Source organism: Wasmannia auropunctata, unplaced genomic scaffold (assembly GCF_000956235.1).
Source record: "Wasmannia auropunctata unplaced genomic scaffold, wasmannia.A_1.0 LD335828.1, whole genome shotgun sequence".
NCBI lineage: Eukaryota > Metazoa > Arthropoda > Insecta > Hymenoptera > Formicidae > Wasmannia > Wasmannia auropunctata.
This window is the reverse complement of record NW_012027062.1, coordinates 3,264,380-3,283,348: the sequence shown is the minus strand read 5'-3', so window position 1 is coordinate 3,283,348 and position 18,969 is coordinate 3,264,380. Positions and strand designations below refer to the sequence as shown.

The 18,969-nt window shown below is 44.0% G+C and overlaps 1 protein-coding gene across 1 annotated transcript; it reads left to right on the top strand.

Moving 5' to 3' along the window:
• Positions 1 to 897: 897 nt before the first annotated feature.
• LOC105455993 (protein gooseberry-like) lies at positions 898 to 17,198 on the top strand. The gene is made up of 6 exons (XM_011699742.1): positions 898 to 952; positions 7,315 to 7,628; positions 7,984 to 8,113; positions 12,130 to 12,301; positions 12,614 to 12,892; positions 16,048 to 17,198. Exons 1-6 carry the CDS (start codon positions 898 to 900, stop codon positions 16,313 to 16,315), a joined length of 1,218 nt encoding a protein of 405 aa, XP_011698044.1. The 3' UTR covers positions 16,316 to 17,198.
• The last annotated feature ends 1,771 nt before the right edge of the window (positions 17,199 to 18,969 follow it).

Here is an 18,969-nt window from a genome sequence, read left to right as displayed (position 1 = left end):
TTTCTGTTTACGACATAAGATTAAAATAAAAACCAGTTAGAATTATACGTTTCTTATATTTATAAACCAGTTTAAGGATTAAAATCAAGATTGATAACGATACACCATGAGATGCGAAAATATCGAGCGAGCCCGCATAAAAACTGGATCTTTTTTTCAAACTTGAATCCGGTGAACCGCATCATAATGGAAATCGTCATGCTGATCAGTCATGGGAAACTCGATATCAATATTATCGGTCATCGGGAGGGTAAGCCGAGCGCGAACGCGACGAACGCGTCGTCCGCGTTCGTGGGTGGTGTGGTGGAGGAAGGTCTGTTCTCCAAGGCGGAGTTGGACGTGCGACCACCTCCAACGCGGCGAGATCACCTGGCAGGTGACCAATGCAGCGGCGCCGATAAAAGCCATGAAAGAGCGCGGCTGGGACCGTCGGCTGGTCGCTTCTCAAAGGGGGCCCCACGACGGAAGGCGGAGCCTTCCGTCGGAGGCTTACCTCCTTTCATGCCTGCCTTTCGTTTCTTTTACGTGCCCTCAACGATCACGACCGCAGGAACCGGCAGTTCGAGTCGAGACCCCGGAGCCAACAGGTCCGTCGTCCTGCTTTGCGTCCTGTAGAGCAAAAATTAAAAAAAAGAAAAAAGGCGGCGAGGCCTCTTTTCATTTCGGCCCCTCGCGGCGAAGGCGAAGTCGAGTGTCACCGTTGTCGCCGCTGGACGCTGCTCGTCGTCCTTGGACGTACGCGAGAAAGTGAGGATTCGATTTGTGAGTCAGGATTGTGAGCGGGACACGAAATCGACGGAAGTGAGGATCCTTGGTGTGGTTGTTGCTGCTGGTGACTGAGAGAGACGGAGAGAGGAAGAAACGGAAGAGATTCTTCCCGGAAACAGGAACAGCTAGATGGCAGTCAGCACTATCAACATGGCACCTTACTTCACTGGCTATCCTTTTCAAGGTAAGAATTTTGATAATTATGAAGATACTCAACACTGTGCGAAACGTAGAGAATAACTTTGCAACAGTTTTCTCCTTTATGGATATCTTAGCTTCTAAATTATTAATTTGAAATTTTACGCAGCCCACAAAATCCAACTATACAACTCCGACGCAATAAGATTGACTAAAAGATATTTAAATTACGTCTATAAGAAGATTTATATTTATATAAATATTTATAAAAGATATATTTACAGTTTGTGCGAGAAACAAAACTCTGAATGATTTGCCAATAATATAATAGAGATAGAATATAGATAATGTAATATAGAAGTAACATAGTGTATTAAGTGAACCAATAATTGTACTAATAGTTGCTCATTTATGTACCAATGTATATAACAATATGTAAGAAGAATATATAAAATAATTTATATAATTTTTTGTGTAATTATAGCAATTTTTGGTTTAAAAGTTAATTAAATGTCAAAACATTTTTCGCAATTCTGTGACTTTGCTAATATGTAAATTATATGAAGATTTCATCTTTTTACGATATATAAATATCATTGTATTTTATAGTATAATTAGATATATTTATTTTCGCAAAGTTTATATACAAACTCGTTAAAAAAGTACATATAATTTTTATCTGTAGATTAAGTTTGACAACTTATGTGCTCCTATTTAGTACATTCAAACTTCACAATAACACAAACTTTTCTCCCAAAAATTGGCTTTGTTGATATTTAATTTCGCAAAGGAAAAGTAACGTCTTCCGCTACGTACGCTCTTAGAAACTCTTCCTCGTTGAGAATATCTCGCAATTAACGTCAGTGTGAGTTTCACGACGACGCCCGCCGGCGCAACGATGCCGCAGATATTTTACAGCCGATGTTAATGGTTTTACGATGCGCTTTGACTGAATTATTTGTTGTTCGCCAGTGCACGCATGTACGACTCCCATTGGGCGAGTCTGCTATCTTTATAACACCGTTACTATACATGCGATTTGTGCACAATCGGTCCGGATGATTAATTCAGGCCGAGAGCTTATCATCCGCGAAAATTTACGGTATTTGATGCCGTTACGTAATCCGGATGTAAAGACTAATTTGTATAGACGTTAGTATTTTGCAATGTAACGCGTGTTGACTATGATGATTTAAAGGCCTGGACAGAGAGGGGCAGAGAGAGAAGGAGAGAGAGAGAGAGAGAGAGAGAGAGAGAGAGAGAGAGGAAGAGATTGTGCATATATAAGTAATCGCACAGAAGCCCGTACGTCGTTCTGCATTGTGTAATTCATGAGTTATGGAACAGTGCGCGACGCTGATGTATAAATTCCAAGGGGCAGTTCAAGCTAAGGGGTAACGGAGCTAAAGAATATGCTGTTTTCATTCTTTGTGATTTATTACGTATTTAATCAAAGAGGTCAACGTTTCCACTTGGTAAAGAAGCAATAGAAAAATAATATAATTGTCTTGCTTTTTATTTCAATTAGTCAATAATTGTCGTAATAAATATAATAATAATATGTCGTACATTATTCGTATTCCTAATCAGTCGTATGACTTATCTTCTAGAACTAAATAGTTAGCTAATTCTTTTCTTTATTTCTTCTACACAATGCAGAAAGAGGACTCCGGACGGTGAACGCCATCCGGATCGCTTTCACTCACGTGCGCCTTTAAATCTCGATTGTTTATCCATCGTTTCCGAGGAGTGTACGAGAAGAGGAAGAGAGAGAGGGGGGGGGGAGGGGAGAGGAGAAGCCACTTTCGAATAAAGTTCGATATACAGGTCCGCGTGTGGTGGGCGTCGGATCGTCGGAAAGAGTCCCGGGGTGGTGCCCGTACCCGTGGGTACCTAATGTCTGATATCGGATAGGCCCCGGGCGACGGCACGTTGATTGAAGTCCTCGCGCGACTCGGAACTCACACCGCACGCACTAAGTACATGCATCCCTTCGGTACATGCGGTTACTCCCACTCAGGTACGCGCGTGCACCTTCCGCTCTCATCCTCCGATTCTCCATCCGGGGGACCGATCCGCCGCGGCATTCGTATCGCGGTAGATTGCGTAATCGACACAACGGAACTTTCGTCGCTCCGCTCCGCTCGATGCCTGCAAAATTGACCCTTTGCTCCCTTGGAATCGTCTCGTGCCGCGCGCCGCTCGGCAATTATCGTTAAGCTCGCCGCGATAAACGATATATCTTTTATAAAAGAAAGTTGTATACCAATATACCTATAAGAATGCTATAATAATATTTAATAAATGATTAATATTCTTTCTCTGTGCTTCAGTTATACATATTGCTAACGAATGAAAAATTTTTCTTTCGATTCAAGTGAAATATGAAATAGAATATTCATATTTCTATTACGCTTATCTATAAAGGAATTAAATATCTATATTTTTTGTATACAATATAATACATAGAGAGAGTCACATTCGAAGAATCTTTCCCACCAGATTCCCCCAAAGATTATCGATTCATTCATCGATAATCAGGAAAGATGAAACGATGCGCGATTGAAATGGCTCTCCGCGGAGAGGCTCTGTTGTCGTAATTGGATGATGATCAGCTACAGCTAAAAGCCTCGAATAACAAATTTAGCGATCGCATCCCGTAATAATTCCTGCGGGCCGTGAGACGTTCCACATACTTCATCACGCGAAAATTGGAGCGATCGCATACCTTGATGTGACCCTTAATGAGATTCAATTAATACCCAGATAGCACGTTGTTATTACTGTTTAAGAGCGATAAGGGGACCGCGACAAGGGGCACGAGGGATTACCATAAAGAAAAGTCCCGTGGAGAGCGTAATTGCACGGCTGCGCCGCGCCGCTCGTGAACCGCGGTAGTGTCGCGGCCGCAAAGTACAGTGCGTCGGGCTCTTCGCACGTAATAATTTATCGAGGCCGATCGGCCGGGGAAAAAGGTTTAATTGACGTCTCACGACACGCGGATAATGAACGGCCGGCGACGTACGCCGCAATTATTTCGGAATTCTCTAAGCACGTCCGTGTCTAAGAGCACCCTCGGCCCCGACGAGGACGCCGCTGCCTCGCAGGTAAAAATTAACGATGCGCGACGCTTCGTCGAGCGAATTCAAATCAGACACGGGCCGTCCCCGCTATCTCGTCACGTCCGCACGCGGATCATGGACATTAAGTCTTGATCGCCGACAACAATCAATCGCCCGTTATCAATAATTCATGCTGGAAATTAGTTCTTTCGACCGTTTTACCATGCGGTATATCTCGCCCAACACCCGTACAGGGTGGTCCATCGCGCGGACCCGTACGAGTCTCGCGAAAATGACTCTGCCGCGCGATAGCGCCATAATAAATTACGCGAGGACATAAATCATTCACCAGCTGCTTGGATTAAATTGTCCTCCCGAGACAATCGTTCTGTTACAGCCGAACTTAATGTCGCGCCATTTAAAAAAAAGGAGGAAATCGTCCGGAGAGGAAGAAGAGAGATTCTTCTTCATTGTATTCAAGCGTCCATCTTTTGTGTTTCATCTTCAATTTTCATCGTACGCTGCTTTGCCATATTTTAGAGTTGAGACAAGGCTCGTTGATTCCACGTACAAATCACTTCGATTTCCGATCGAGGAGAATATAAGGTAACGCGCGGGGCGCTTTTGCAATCGATACCGGGACTAATCGCGCGAGACGCATAATGGGAAAACCCGCGGACGCACGTAGCGGCGGTGCGTTCCGCAAGAACGCGCCGAACAATATTCATCGGCGGTTAGGGAACAAAAACGCGAGTAAAGGGCTCGCTCGCACGGGCGGTAACATTCAACTTTCGATTCCGTGACTCGAGTTACGATCGGCGGAGTTCGCAAGAGCGAGCCTCGCGCGAGAATGCAATGATCGCGGCGCGGCGCGGCAAGCGCGTATGTATATGCATGCATATGTACGTCTTGCACGTGCGACGAATGATAGCCTGGCATTCTTGGCATTCGCCTCGTGCCACTGTTCACATTTTCTTAGCCATTTTTGTAAAGTTGGACGGGATCTCGACAGGAAAATTACTACTTATTAGATTTGTCTTCAATTACCTTTCTCGTGTTATTTCATTGATATTAGTGCCAATTTTTTGAGATACGAGAAAATACTTCAATTTATTAATTGTTTTCTGAGACTATAACTGCGGCCTACTGAGATTTCTGTATATACTTTCTATTTCTATTAATTGTGACAATTTCTGTATCTTTACGCTCTTTTTAGCTTTCTCGGCTAATTATTAAATTTACTTAACATTTCACTCGTCGACTTCAATCTCTAGTCAAGTTTATGCATTTTTTCAGAAATTCATTAAGAATATCCGCGGTATTCACGCGCTTCGCACCAAAAGCTCGTCGTCGTCGTCGGCGGCGGCGGCGGCGGCGGCGGTCGGCGCCTTTTGATCTTGCCTGTAATCCCGTCGGGCCCCGCGGCCTGACTGACGTCATATACCGGAGAGGTGTCCGGCGGGACCGTAACCCGGCCTATACACACCGGCACGACCGGTGGTGTGTGGGAGTGTGTGCGTTGCACGCACTCGCGGATATGTCCTTACCGAGCGCGAGAGAGGCCAGGAGGGGGGCAGGGGGAGAGAGCAGTGGCGCGGGGTCGCGGAGGGGAACGGAGGGGGATGTAAATCTCTGGGGCCCGTGATGAACGACGAAACGGGACTACTTTTGTGCCGGAGAGCTCGACGCGGCCCGGGAAGGGGGTCGCCTTTTGAATTACGCCGTGGTAATTAGCGGACTCCTTAGGCCCCGCGCTTCTCGCAGCAGGTAGCCAGCTGAGAATATATCACGAACTGGTGCTGCGCTAGCGCGCGCCGCGCCGGTCCCCGATGCGATCGTGAAAATGTTTGGATTGCCGAGGACTCGTAATCCGCCGCGCGAGTCTCGCTCGTTTCGCCTTTAAAGTCTGCCGCGATAAACATAACTCTTTCTCGTTGCTCTTGAATAATTTTGAGTGCATCGAGCGTTCTAAAGAGTAGCGTAAGAGGTAGTATAAAGTATATGGGCGGAGTCTAGATGTGCATCTTTACGTATTACTTCTAGAATGGAGATGATTTTTATGGAATTTTAAAGAAATAATCGAATAGCCGAAATTATAAATTAACGGTGCAACATATTAAGAAATATATATATTTTATCGGAAGAATTCATCGCAATACGTAGATTCGATTTATCATCAGGTTGCAAAATCTCCGCTGTGAAGAACCTCACGGTCGGCAAAATCTCCGATCCGGAGCATCGCGCGCAGCATCCGCGAGACGCGCATAAGTGCGCCTCTTCTCTTATGCAAAGCTTCCTTTATGTAAATAGGTACAAACACGCAGGGATACGGCCGTGCCCCCGGTTGTCCGTCGAGGACTTCCCCCATTGTCCCCGCGCGCGAAAGAGAGAGCGCTTTTAAGGCTCCTCGGGGCTTTTAAGGCCCCTTCGCCTCCGAGCGTCCCTCCAGCGTCCCCTCTGTCCCCTCGCCCGTGGCTTTTACTACTCCGTGCAAAACCAGGGCCGTAACTCGTGACGCGGCTCTCTTTCGTGGTTTTCTGAAGCACGCGAGGTCCACCTTCGCGGCGCGTCATAAGAGCCACCGCATCCGCGCGCATCTCATTCCCGCTTCTTTGCCCCCCTTTGCCGGCCGGGGCCGCTCTGCCCGTCGCGTGTGACGCCGTTTGTTTGACTTCGTGATTATAATTAAGTTAATTAAGGGGATGTCGTAGAAGGAGAGGGAGAGGTGGGCTAATTACCGGTAATTAGCGGTGTTTGAGCGGCACCTCGCGTGTCGCCGCGCTTTGTCCGCTAAGCGGCCCTCTTTTGCGCGAGTTGAACCTCCCGTTCTTCTTCTTCTTCTTCGCCACTTTTGTGCGCGGCTCCGCTTATTCTCATTTAGAAAAATGGCCACGCCACTCGCGCGCACCGTCGTGCTGCATTGTACCGCGGCGCCGAGAAAACACGCTATTTTTCCTCTGCTTCGTTACCATCCAGCGCACGGTAGTGTTTTCTTCATGTCTCACGTGGTGCAACGTATTTAGCTGCATACACATGATTTCGAACGTCGATAATTGCTTCGTAAAAACGGTCCGTAGAAAACTGCAATGTGTATAGTGCGTTTTCTGTACTTCTCGCGCCGGAAAATTGCGCCTTTTAAAATAGTGATTCCGATCCACGTCGTCGTCCGTCTTTGATGTCTCCGACACTGAAATCCGCGTGACGGTCTTTTGCGCATTCCGTTATTATTAAATAATCATGTATGACCCGTCGTTCTTCGTACCGTGGAAATAGATGTAGTACTTAGACGCCTTCGCAATGTGACGAGCGATTATGGTAAACAGGGTCTGCGTTATTGCATTTGCAGGACAGGGTCGCGTGAACCAGCTGGGTGGTGTATTCATCAACGGCCGTCCATTACCAAACCATATACGTTTGAAGATCGTCGAGATGGCAGCGGCCGGCGTTAGGCCGTGCGTCATATCAAGGCAGCTCAGGGTCTCACACGGCTGCGTCTCCAAGATCCTGAATCGGTATCAGGAAACGGGATCGATCAGACCCGGCGTGATTGGCGGCAGCAAGCCGCGAGTCGCTACGCCGGAAGTCGAGGCGAGGATCGAAGATCTTAGGCGGCAGAACCCTGGGATCTTCAGCTGGGAAATACGCGAGAAATTGATAAAGGTCCGTTGATATCGCCCATTACGCTTGATATAATTTTTCTTTCAAACGAGGGAGGGAGAAATATTTTAAGACGAGATATTTTGTACCACTTTTCTCTTTCTGATATGTAAATAAACGCGAAACTGCAAAGATCTAAAGTAAAATAATGGAGATGCGCTAAAAACAATCTAAAAATATACGGAATACTTAAAGTTAAGTACTTCTCCCGCGTTTCTTTTTGTAGCCTTTCTAAATGTGTCTCCATGATGTTATGTTATCTGAATCGTTCGAGAATGCACAACGACGTGTTTAAATCGTAAAAGAAATGTCAGTCGAAAGAAAAATTATGCTAACTGGTCCAACGCGGTTCTGCCAGCAGGACGGAGTCTGCGACAAAGCCTCGGCACCTTCCGTATCAAGTATCACCAGACTTCTACGTGGACCAGCCAACCAGACACGTCCCGGCGATGACCTACGCAGAAATCACTCTATCGATGGTATTCTTGGTGAGTGTGTTATGAGTAACATTTATGATATTATTGCGATCTGATCTACCGAGATCTATCGAGATCTATCGAGATTTTCTACATGTATACAGTCTTAGCGGATCGTCGTCGAAAAAGATTTGCAGAGTTTATGTCCGCAATACGTATCGTCGTTTTAACGCTGCATAAACCACCGGGCGAACGCAAATGAAGCGCCCGGGGTTAATCGAACGATAAGCGTAATTACAGCGTAGTCGTGTGCTAAGTTAATTGAGGCGAGGCGGCCGCGACGATCGATCGTTTGTAGCCCGCGTGCCCGAGGTGCCCGATCTGAAATGCGACTCGACGTTTTTTTTTTTCATACGCGTAATGCGGAAGTCGTTATCCTTTCGTGTAAAGTTTCTAAAGTCGAAATTTTTAACGCGTTTTATAGTCACGAGCTCATATATGGAAGTAATAAGAGGTTCAATTACCGATCGTATCAAGAGACGTTATTACCCGGGATACTTTTCGCGACGTTATCGTTTGTATTTCGTTTAGTCCGCATTCGCGTTGAACGTAACGCGAGCCTCGAGATGCGTGCGAGCGAGTTTGTACACGCGCGAATTCTACTTATTTGAAGTATCCAGCAGTTTCGTGGCCACGCTGGGGATTGGTAGGAATATAGGTCCGGTCGGCGAAACGTAAAGGGGAATTCCTTTCTTTTTTATTTATTACCGGCGGTAAGGGGCGCGAAGAAATATTAGACGTCCCGTGGCGCGTAGATGTGTCGAGTTTATTACCTTGTCGGGAAGATTTAGTTTTGATTAGACGTATGCCCGAGATTGCAACTCTTCGCGCAAGGACTCACGGGCCGTACTCGACCTGTTGCTTCCTGTCGCATTGGCCAATCTTTTTGCGGTCTCGTGAAAGCGACTTTCATCTTCTTGATGTTATTCATATTGTCCATATATGAAAATGATCTCCATTGCAAATAAATATTATACAGCGCGATTTAATGAGATAATTAAATGTGAACTAAATCTGATAAATATATTGAAATACGCGGGGCGGTACAAAAGAATTGTTACTATCTTCGTTATGAGGACAGGTTCTAAATAAAGCGATCGATTATTTATCACCGATACATATATTTTACGTGGAGAATCGTTTATAATAAGTCGCGATGTCGAGATAAAATTGCCCCGAAGGTAGCGATTCAATTATGAATACTTCGATAAAAGAGGCCCGAGGAAGACGCATAGATCTCTATTGGGTCCGCCGCGTTTGCAGGCCGGGTAAATTATGTATTATGATTCGAACAAAGGGGAGGAACAAGAAGAAAGTCAGGCGCTGTTCCCGCCGCTAATGCACCGCCGCGAAAGGAAAGGAGACGGAGACGGAGAAGAGGAGGTAGAAGCAGGGGAGGACGAAGTCTTTTTGAACCTCGGACGTAGAACCTTCGTTCTTTTTATTCGATCGCAGCGTGATGGTTTAGCACTGAAGTCGGCGATGTATTGGATCGGCTTATATGACGCGCGCGGATGTAGCGTGGCTCGGGCGGACGAGGAGAAAGAGCGAGATAACTTGAGCGATTGATGCACTAATGCGATAATAACACATCATCATAGTCAAGTAACAGAATACGAATAAGGATATCTTCCTAGATGGTTTCTCCCTCCGCGAAAATATACTTACTTCGCCTAGAGCTTGAATACAAGCGCATATAATTTACACACATAATTTAATTTTCTATTAATATATTTTTCTGTCGTATATTAATTACCTTTCTCGAGAGGAGAACACCAGAAGTTAAACGAAATGGTTAAATACAAAGAGTTAAATGGCGACACAAAATGAGAAATAGCGAACAATCTAGTATTCTAGTAGATCGGACGCACGATGCAATCAACGCGAGGGAACTTAAAAGGTCTCACAAATACACACTTCAATCATTTCGTCCCGCGTCCATTCATCTTCCGTACACCTTTCTCCCCCTCGCCGCGGCGGCGTGTCAGTCCCAGAATGCAAGATCACCCGGCGGTTCCGGTAGCCAGGAACACGCGCGATAAATAACCCCGCGGTCTGTCTCTCCGTAAAAGAAATCGGGAGGAACGATCGCGCGGGACGACGAGAGAGGGAGAGAGAGAGAGAGAAAGAGAGAGACAGATTCCCGGGCGTAGCGCGTGAGCAGAGAAGGTGGAAGTCAGGTGGAGCAGAGTCGGAGGAACGTGAAAGAAGAAATCGGGTGGAACGACTAAGAGGAGCGAGCAGTCGAACCTGAGGAACGGGACGACGAGGACGAGACGTGGATTCCACGACGGTGCGAGAAGGACGGAGGGACCCCCGCGCGCATATATATACCCTACGCGCGGCACCGGCCGCGGCGTGTGGTCTTCCTCGGCTTCGTACCCGGCCGCCTGTGCCTCTAATCTTACAAACCGCCAACAACACACCCCGTGTACCCGCCGTGTTGTTCGCGGAACGCAACGGCACCCTCTATTGATTTAGATGCTCTTACTGCGGGGCAGATATTCCGTGATTGAGACCTTCGCCGCGTTCACCGCGCGGGACGGCGATCGCCTCGCCTGTCATCTCTCCGATAGTAATTGTTTAGCATCTCGACCTTTCCCACCGATGTTTACCTCGACGTTTCTCAGTAAATGCGCGACGTTTTGCAATTGCCATACCGCTCTCGGTTCAAAAGCTACAGAAGTCTTCAGTAATTAACAATCCCGTTATAAACGCCTCGTGCAAAAATTTCTTCCTTGTATACAACATTTATATAAAAATTTTCTTCTATAAAATAGTACTAGCTCTTTATTTTTACACCATTATTATAGAATGTATAAACGTAATTTATTTGTAAATTTTCATGTAAAGCAAGATTTTTTCTTGAGATAAATTTAATAAGGTATATGCTAATAAATTTTAGCATAATTTTAAATTTATTTTATAAAAGCTGCAGGTATGATTGCAATCTTTTTTTGATGTATGTGGTCAGTAACCAAATTCATGGAGTATCGGCGGGCGCTGATAGCTCGTGAAAAGCGTTAGGATCCCGAAAAATCGTTAGCCATGCTCCTGAAAGCCTCGCGACGATTTACGAGCGCGCGGCAGTCTTTAATCTGGCAGGAACCGCCGTGCACTTGGTGGTTCTCGAATTCTGGCTGATGTTCGCGCAGGTGCTATTGATTTAGACGTTTATTCCCGTCGGTCGATCGCCTTAATCTAGGAATAAGCGAGTAAATTACGGAGTACAGCTACATAAAAAGAGATATAGAATCTCCAACGCTACCTCGATTACGCCCAGAAATTAACGCTAGCCAAAAATGTATTCGCAATTTATAAGAAACTGTGTTATTATAGAAGGAAGTTTTGGATGTCTAACAATAGTAAATAATTCATAAACTTTATCAGTGGATTTAAAAAAAAAATAAATATTCACATTAAAAAAAGTTTCGGAGTTATAACATTATCGTTGAGGTCAGCGTAACAGGGACAAACCGTGGAGAACAAATTAGGTCTGAAGGGGTTACAAATCAAACTCGAAATTCCATAAATAGTGTCTTGTGGGGCCAGGCAACGATTCCTCTTCGGAATCGGGCTTTCGTTTAGCTCGGGTGGGACGGGACATGTCAAAGAACTTAATTTCTTCGCGGCGGACCCTAATTTCTCCGGTGTTTTAGTTTAGTATAGGTTCGGCTGGGCACGGCTGTAATCAGAAGGGTCTTAATGGTGGGTTGCTGAGACCGGCGTGTGAACTGTGGGCGTGAACGACTCGCTTCCTATCTTCGGTATCTGACGTGCAGCACGTGCTGGACCGAGAGATGCTCTCACCGCTATTAAGGAACGCACGCTTGCGTTCTCTCCTCTCGGGTACCATCGGCGACGTTTTAATGCCCGAGCGGAATATTCGCGTTTTTCGTCAATGTGTCAAATTTTTACAATCGACAGGAATAATTTCATCCGTTCGGCAACAAATAGAGGCTAATAATTTACACGCAAGCCGCCTGCGAATTGAATATTTAAATAGCGAAATTTTTGATTGTCTTCAGCTGGAAGTAGCGGCGATGACTCCGACACGGAAAGCGAACCTGGCATCGCGCTGAAGAGGAAACAACGCAGAAGCAGGACCACCTTCACCGGCGAACAACTGGAGCAGCTGGAAGCGGCCTTTCATCGGACGCAGTATCCTGACGTCTACACCAGAGAGGAACTCGCACAAAAGTGAGTTTTTTTAGGAATATCTTTTATTTCATAAAAAATTAATGTTAAAAGAATTTTATATATTCGTGTAATAAATTAGTATTTAAATTAATTAGCTCGATTATCTTTGTTGTAAAATTATACGTTAAATTAAATAAATTATTATTTCTTAAAAGGAATAAAACTTGAAATTAATCCTGAATTTGTGGCTGAAATTGCACGTCGCACGGAAATTGCGAAATTATAATGTTGTAGACTTTGTGATAGTATAAACGATACATTTGCGCTATTTATAATTTTACTGACATTCGGGTGGGTGTCTTTTTTTCGCAGAACGAAGTTAACGGAAGCGCGAGTGCAGGTTTGGTTCAGCAACAGGCGTGCCAGGCTTCGCAAACAGCTGAACAGTCAACAACTGAACGCCTTCAACATGAGTCTACCCTTCCAGACTCAACACTACGGCAACGGTGCCGAGAGCTATCAGAGCTACGGGCAGGCGAGCGTTGCTGCCGCCGCGGCAACCACCGCCGGCTATTCTCAGCATTACAACTATGGGGAGAACTATTACGCGGCGCAGCAGCAATGGCCGCGGGCGACTCCGGACAATTACGGGTAAGTTTTAGCGACTAATGTATTACATTTGTCAAAATGTCTGTTTCATAAGTAGACCAGATGGAAAGGAGAGAATCGCGTGAACGATTGGAATGTAGATATTGTCACGAAAAATCGTTGATTTAATAATCGCTCCCTCGTCAGTCTTCCGTGTACTATATGCACTTTTTTCACAGAATCTTTTATTATTATATCTTTTCAGATTTTATGAATAGCGTTTTTTTTTCTAATGTAAAAATTTAACCGTTAAAATCTGCAATTCTACGTTCCTCAAATTAATTTGCGCATATTTTTAATAAAATCTAATTTTATTATTTTTTGGTTCTTATTTTTAACTTATAAAATTTGATAACTACTCGTTTTCCGGACGATTGGAAGTCACGTGGATACGTAATCGAACGCGGTATCTCTCGTCCGTGAACACCCCCGCAATGATTATCCACGATCGATCGTCACTACTACCTCGCGGCGCTCGCGCTGCCGCGATCGGTTAAAGCTGGATCACGGCACAGGTATATATACACCCTGCGTCGAAGGATCAAGACCCGGGTTGGATTATTAGCCGGTAGCGTTTCATTACGGAGGCCCAAGAAGCAACATAATTGAGGACCACACAGAAAACGTGTCGGCAAGGCCCCGTTGCCTCTCTTTCTCTCGCTTCCTCGTTCTCCGCGCTTATACCGTCTCTATGCCTCTCTCGCTTTCTCCTTTCTCTCTCTCTTTCGCTCTCTATCTCTCTCGGCTCAAGTGAATCGGCTCGTCCGCTCGGCGTGTAACAACACACTGTAGCAACCCGGCCACCGGAGCAACCTGTTATTACGCCACAATGGCTGAATTAATTGTTCGAAACACCCCGGCTTCGCCGTCTTTATCTCCGCGCGTTGCCGCGCGCGCCTCTTTCTCGCGGCGATGTTCCGAGCTTACTGTCTCGCTCGAGGCCTCTTTGGGGCCCTCGTACAACAGCGGACTGGACTCACCGTGCCGAGCCATCACGTGGCGCGCAGAGCAGAGAAGCTTCGCCGGGTTTTAAACACATCCGGGATAATACTCATGGACCCCCGGTGGAGCGTCAGCCTACCTCGTGGGGGGTCGCTCTTCGTGGTCGGCTCTCTCAAGTTCGAGCGAACGATTTCGTTGCTGTCGATGGTTGTCGCCGTTTTTGCCGTTTCACGTTGAGACAAGCGCAGAAACTACGGAACGTTGTGTCGTGGAACGACTATGAGTCACGCTAACAATGTGCATTCCATCTGAGAAGAAGAAAACAAGTCGCTCGACACCCGGAAATGTCAATGTTGCTTTCGGCTAATGTGGAAACTGTCCCGAGACGTCGGAAAATATGAGGTCTGCTAATGATGGATTTTTTTAGCGGAAAGAAAGAGACAAATTTTGAAAGGTATTTCTCTAATTCAAATAGCACGGAGGCGAGACACGTTAAGAAGTAATCGCGGGTCAATTTAATTCTGACGAAAAAGTCAAGACAAATTTTAATATAGAAAAATCAAGAGTTTAATTAAGAGTGAAATTAACGTTTTTCTACATTTTTTAAAATGATACAGTCAAAGTCGGCCAGCCCGTCTCGAGAGAATATTTAACGTAAGTTCTATATTTTATTTGACGGTCGATTTTAATTCCGGAGAATCGCGAGCTGTAAATTTCGGTCGCCACTAAATTCTTAAGAATTCGTTAACGCGACTATAGAAAAAAATTTGATTTGTGAGCGAAGGGGGAGAGACATTCTTCTGCACGAAAATAGATTCGTAGGGCGGAGTGTGGTCGATAAATCGCGCGGCTTCCGCCAGAAACGTCGCGCTACCTTCTAAATAAAAAAAGGGGGAAAGGAATAAAGTTATAGTGCGAACTAGGCCCGGCACCGACGGGATTTAGGGTGCTTTAAGCGTCATGGCGAAACGCTCAAAGGGCCGACTTCATTTTACAATCGTATGCTTTAATCGTTTCAAAATATCGATACGCGTTTCAAGTTTATTTTAATTAAGGATTGATTTCTTATGGCTTTGTCTAATTTCATTTCTTATATCGTTTTCTTTCTAATATGTTTCCTTTTAAAAAATATGTCATCAACTTGTTAATAACCTTACGTACGTTCTAATATCACTTATGCTGTCAGGAATCTACAAATTTGTTCTTTTAAATGTACTAAAAAATGATTAGTCTTCCTACGCTTTTTCTATCCCTTTATATATATGTATACTGAAATAACTATCATTATATAAATAAGTTAACTAGTTGTCTTTTAAGTTTAAAAAATAACAATATTCTAAGAGCGACGGCGAAGCTTTACTTAAAAGGACAACGATCCGAGATCCTTAATCACGGTAGTGTATCGGAATGCTCAAAGGGCCGCGACGGTGTTTGGAAATCGGCCGCTGCCGCCCTCGACACGCCCTAACCGATTCGCAGAGCGTGTGTGAGTGCGGTATCGCCTTGCAAACGGCAGTAACCACTTTGAGAGAACCACACGCCGGAATTTCATTTTCGTATTACCGCGTGTGGACACCTTTCACCATTGTGCGACCCGCTTCATCGTATCGCAACTCCCCACGTGTCCGTGTATACATGCTCACGCACAATAGTTAATTTATATTCAAGATGTCGAACGGAGATATAATTACGAATATTGGCGAGTAATGTATTCCTTCAACTGCCGATTGATATATACGGCTCGTGTGAGAGGATATCGCTTTTTCTATCAATATTTAATAAGCTCGTCGATTGTTACATCATATTCACAATTTCATAATTTTAATAAAACAATCATTCCCAGGCCTTTCTAAAATTAAGATTGCGAGTTGAATACTCTCTTTCATTGTTAATAGAAACGCATGTAGCAATTAATGAAATCCTCTAATAATATTTTCTCATTTATTTTCTCAGTTTTTTTTATATGATTTGTATTGTTCAGAGAAAGTTTCGAATTAAATATCTCGTTAATACAAGAGGAATGTAGAAGTTTTTCGGAATATGTATATAAAATTGTGCAATACAATTAGTATTACTTACTAAAAATTAATACTCGAACCATACGTTCAACACAGCTATACAAAAATCAACAATGGCTGCAATACATTTTATTTTGTCATTCTTACGTCGTCGTTTATTTCCTTTGTAAGCGAAACCTTCGATTTCGCCTGTTGCAGATTGTTCAACGCTTCCCATTACGGCAGCAGCAACCTTACCTCCAATCTGACGTCCACCAATCTCAATCTGGGCAGTCTGGGAGGCAGCGTCAGCCCGACCGGGTCTAACATGAGCGCCTGCATGGTGCAAGGTGGCGCATCCTCCTCCGGGGTGCCAGTCTCAACGGGGATGGCGCCCCACGTGACCCCGCACAGCCCCAGCGAGGCGAAGAGCGGATATCCGTACTTGGGCAGCATCGATTCTCAGGTTTGCGGAAGAGTTCACTGAATTTAAATTTAACTACGAGAAATGATCGCGCGATTTACGCACAATTGCATGAGGAGGAGATGGCTTAAAAAATTGTTACTGTTATTTATTCTGTTTTTCTTTTCGAGGCTCGATATGAATTGGTAAAAATATTTGCGCAAGTTCCGAAAAGATTGCTGGTTGACAAAGTGTTCTTTATAAAAATACATTTGTTTTAGCTTTTATTATTAAATAGTTTTTTGCGTTATTACATACGTTGTTACTTTTTATTAGGAACTCAATAGATATTCTTTCGGCAACGACTTTATCGCAATATTTTTGTTTCCGTTTCAAGAGTAGATGTGAAATGTGTATAGTCTTCAAAATTTGAAGAGATTTTTTTTTTATTTATGAATATGTAATCGGTAATTTATAAAACGCGAAACGATTGTAAATATCCTATAGCCGCTTTATAGAAGGTACGTGTAAGTTTTTCCACGGCGAAGCTACTGCATATTTATGATAGAGTTAAACTCACGTTTAAGTCGTACATAGGTAAGCCGTTCACCGACTTCTGAGAAGTGTCGTAATTACGAAGATTTATTCGTTAGAGTGATTAGCATTTGGAAGTTGTACAACAACGATGCCGCGGATGTTTTACCGCCTTAGAATTGCCTTACTATAGTAATAATATAATACAAATGATTATATATATTCACGAATGACTCGCGTATATTTTATGGATAAAGCTGTATATATTTATGCGTAAATCGTATTGAATTGTAGAAAGGTTATCGATAAAGATATTCTTATCACAGTCGACGTTGTGACTTTACCCCACAAATCATCCAATTGGCCAGTTCAATTATATACATCGCACATTATGTGCTGCTGACACGACAGTTATATCCGATCTGTATAATGCATCGTTATATAAATAAATGGACTATGTGAAAAGTTCTTCGTATCCTTCTACCATGTCGTTAATCTCATCAACTATTCGCACGCAAGGTAAGTGCATATTTAACTTTCGTTAATGTTGAATAAGACTGAAAGCTCGTGGACGTAAAATCGATAACAGATTTGTTGACTGAAACTTTTTACGTACCCCAGCAAACGATGTTATCTCTCGCGATAACCTTTATCTCGCGAGACCAGGGCAGCATTTAAGGAGACGGCCAGCCTAAAAAAAAGCGACGCGTGCATAATTCGCGATCGGTCCCGAATCGTCAGGCCTGTCTCCCGGTTTTCAGCCGCCCCCGCGAACCCGCCGTTGATCACGGGGCCGGCCGTCGGCAGGAGACAGTGCGCGACCGGCGGGGGGTTCGGCGGGCCCCGAAGAGCCGACAATCGGGCGCGCAGTGACAACGAGCAATCAGCCTGCCGTATATCTACGGGTCCTGTCGCCACGCATTTGTGCCCCATTGTGTCGACGAAGTAGGTGGTCGTTCCTTTTCCTCTTTCTTTCTCTCTTGTGCTGCCCCGGCCTCCAGGTTCTTCCGCAGGACAAAAGTATCTACCGCACAACGACATTTGCCCTTACCGGCTTCTAACTTTAACCCTTCGTATCTCATTGAGCGAGCATGTTTATACGGATATGTTATAGATATGGGATTTCATTACGCCTGGCTTATTCAGAGGAACATTTATATCACGATGATTCGCGCTACTTACATTTATCGTTTTAACGCGCTACTTTATACCTACATTTATCGTTCTAATCGTGAAACTATTTTTGGCAAATTTGAATCGTATGTTGAAATTATTTTTTAAACTTACAGTACGAAAGGCCAGAGAAGATGGAGGAAAAAAGCTATATTCGATATCAATTTTTCTTAATACAAGTTTTGTTTAAAGTATATCTTTTAAGTATGATCCTGAATTGTAATTGTATAAATTGCATTTATAGGATCCACTAAATACAAATATAACAATTAATAATTATTTTCTCTCATCTCTCCTTTCATTATTTCGATTATTATCGAAATCCGTATAAGGTTTATTTTGCGTCAAGATCATCAAACGACAAAAGAAATACATCAAAATTTGTTGTCTAAAAATCCAAGCTAGTGTCGCATGATATTTTTTCTGGACCTCACGTATCGTTTGCCTGCCTCCGCGTGTAATTCGCTATTCAATGATCCCCGCCCATGTTCCAACCCCCATAAGCGCGGTACGGGGTTGCTTCAAGAGCGGCTCCTTTGAACATCGCCTGCCTTTCTCTCGTCGCCAATCCTACCAAATATCTTCCCCCAATCTGTTGCTTCAAAATTGCCCTGACCCCAATAGCAACGTGGTAGGTCAAGAACTGGTACAAAAAAAACGGCGTGGTCACGTATTTTCGTGAGAACTTTTATTGTAAAATACAATGCTAACTCGGCATTCAGTGTGTCTTAACGACAAACTTTTCATTCGGAATAATTTGCAATCGTTTCTATCTTTCAATCAAAAAGATAAAATGTGTATAAAATAGCTCGATGTTATTTCCTTTTAGCAAGAAATAATTTTGGAAGAAAGTACTTTTCAGATTCTTCTTTTAAAGTAATAAAATATACTATAATTAAACATCACAACGAAGAATGATCTTGCCGCAAAAGATGCACGTCGCAAGTTGGTGAATGTATCTTCCGATAATTTTTTATAAAAGGCTGCATTTTTTATCAAATCCCTTTTTTTTTATTGTTTATTACAGTTTT

Bases quoted from the DNA above. Each gene is read 5' to 3' on its own strand.
- LOC105455993 (XM_011699742.1), top strand. From the start codon at position 898: ATGGCAGTCAGCACTATCAACATGGCACCTTACTTCACTGGCTATCCT. The intron at 7,629-7,983 runs GTCCGTTGATAT...CGGTTCTGCCAG, and splicing joins TACGCGAGAAATTGATAAAG to CAGGACGGAGTCTGCGACAA. The intron at 12,893-16,047 runs GTAAGTTTTAGC...CGCCTGTTGCAG, and splicing joins GCGACTCCGGACAATTACGG to ATTGTTCAACGCTTCCCATT.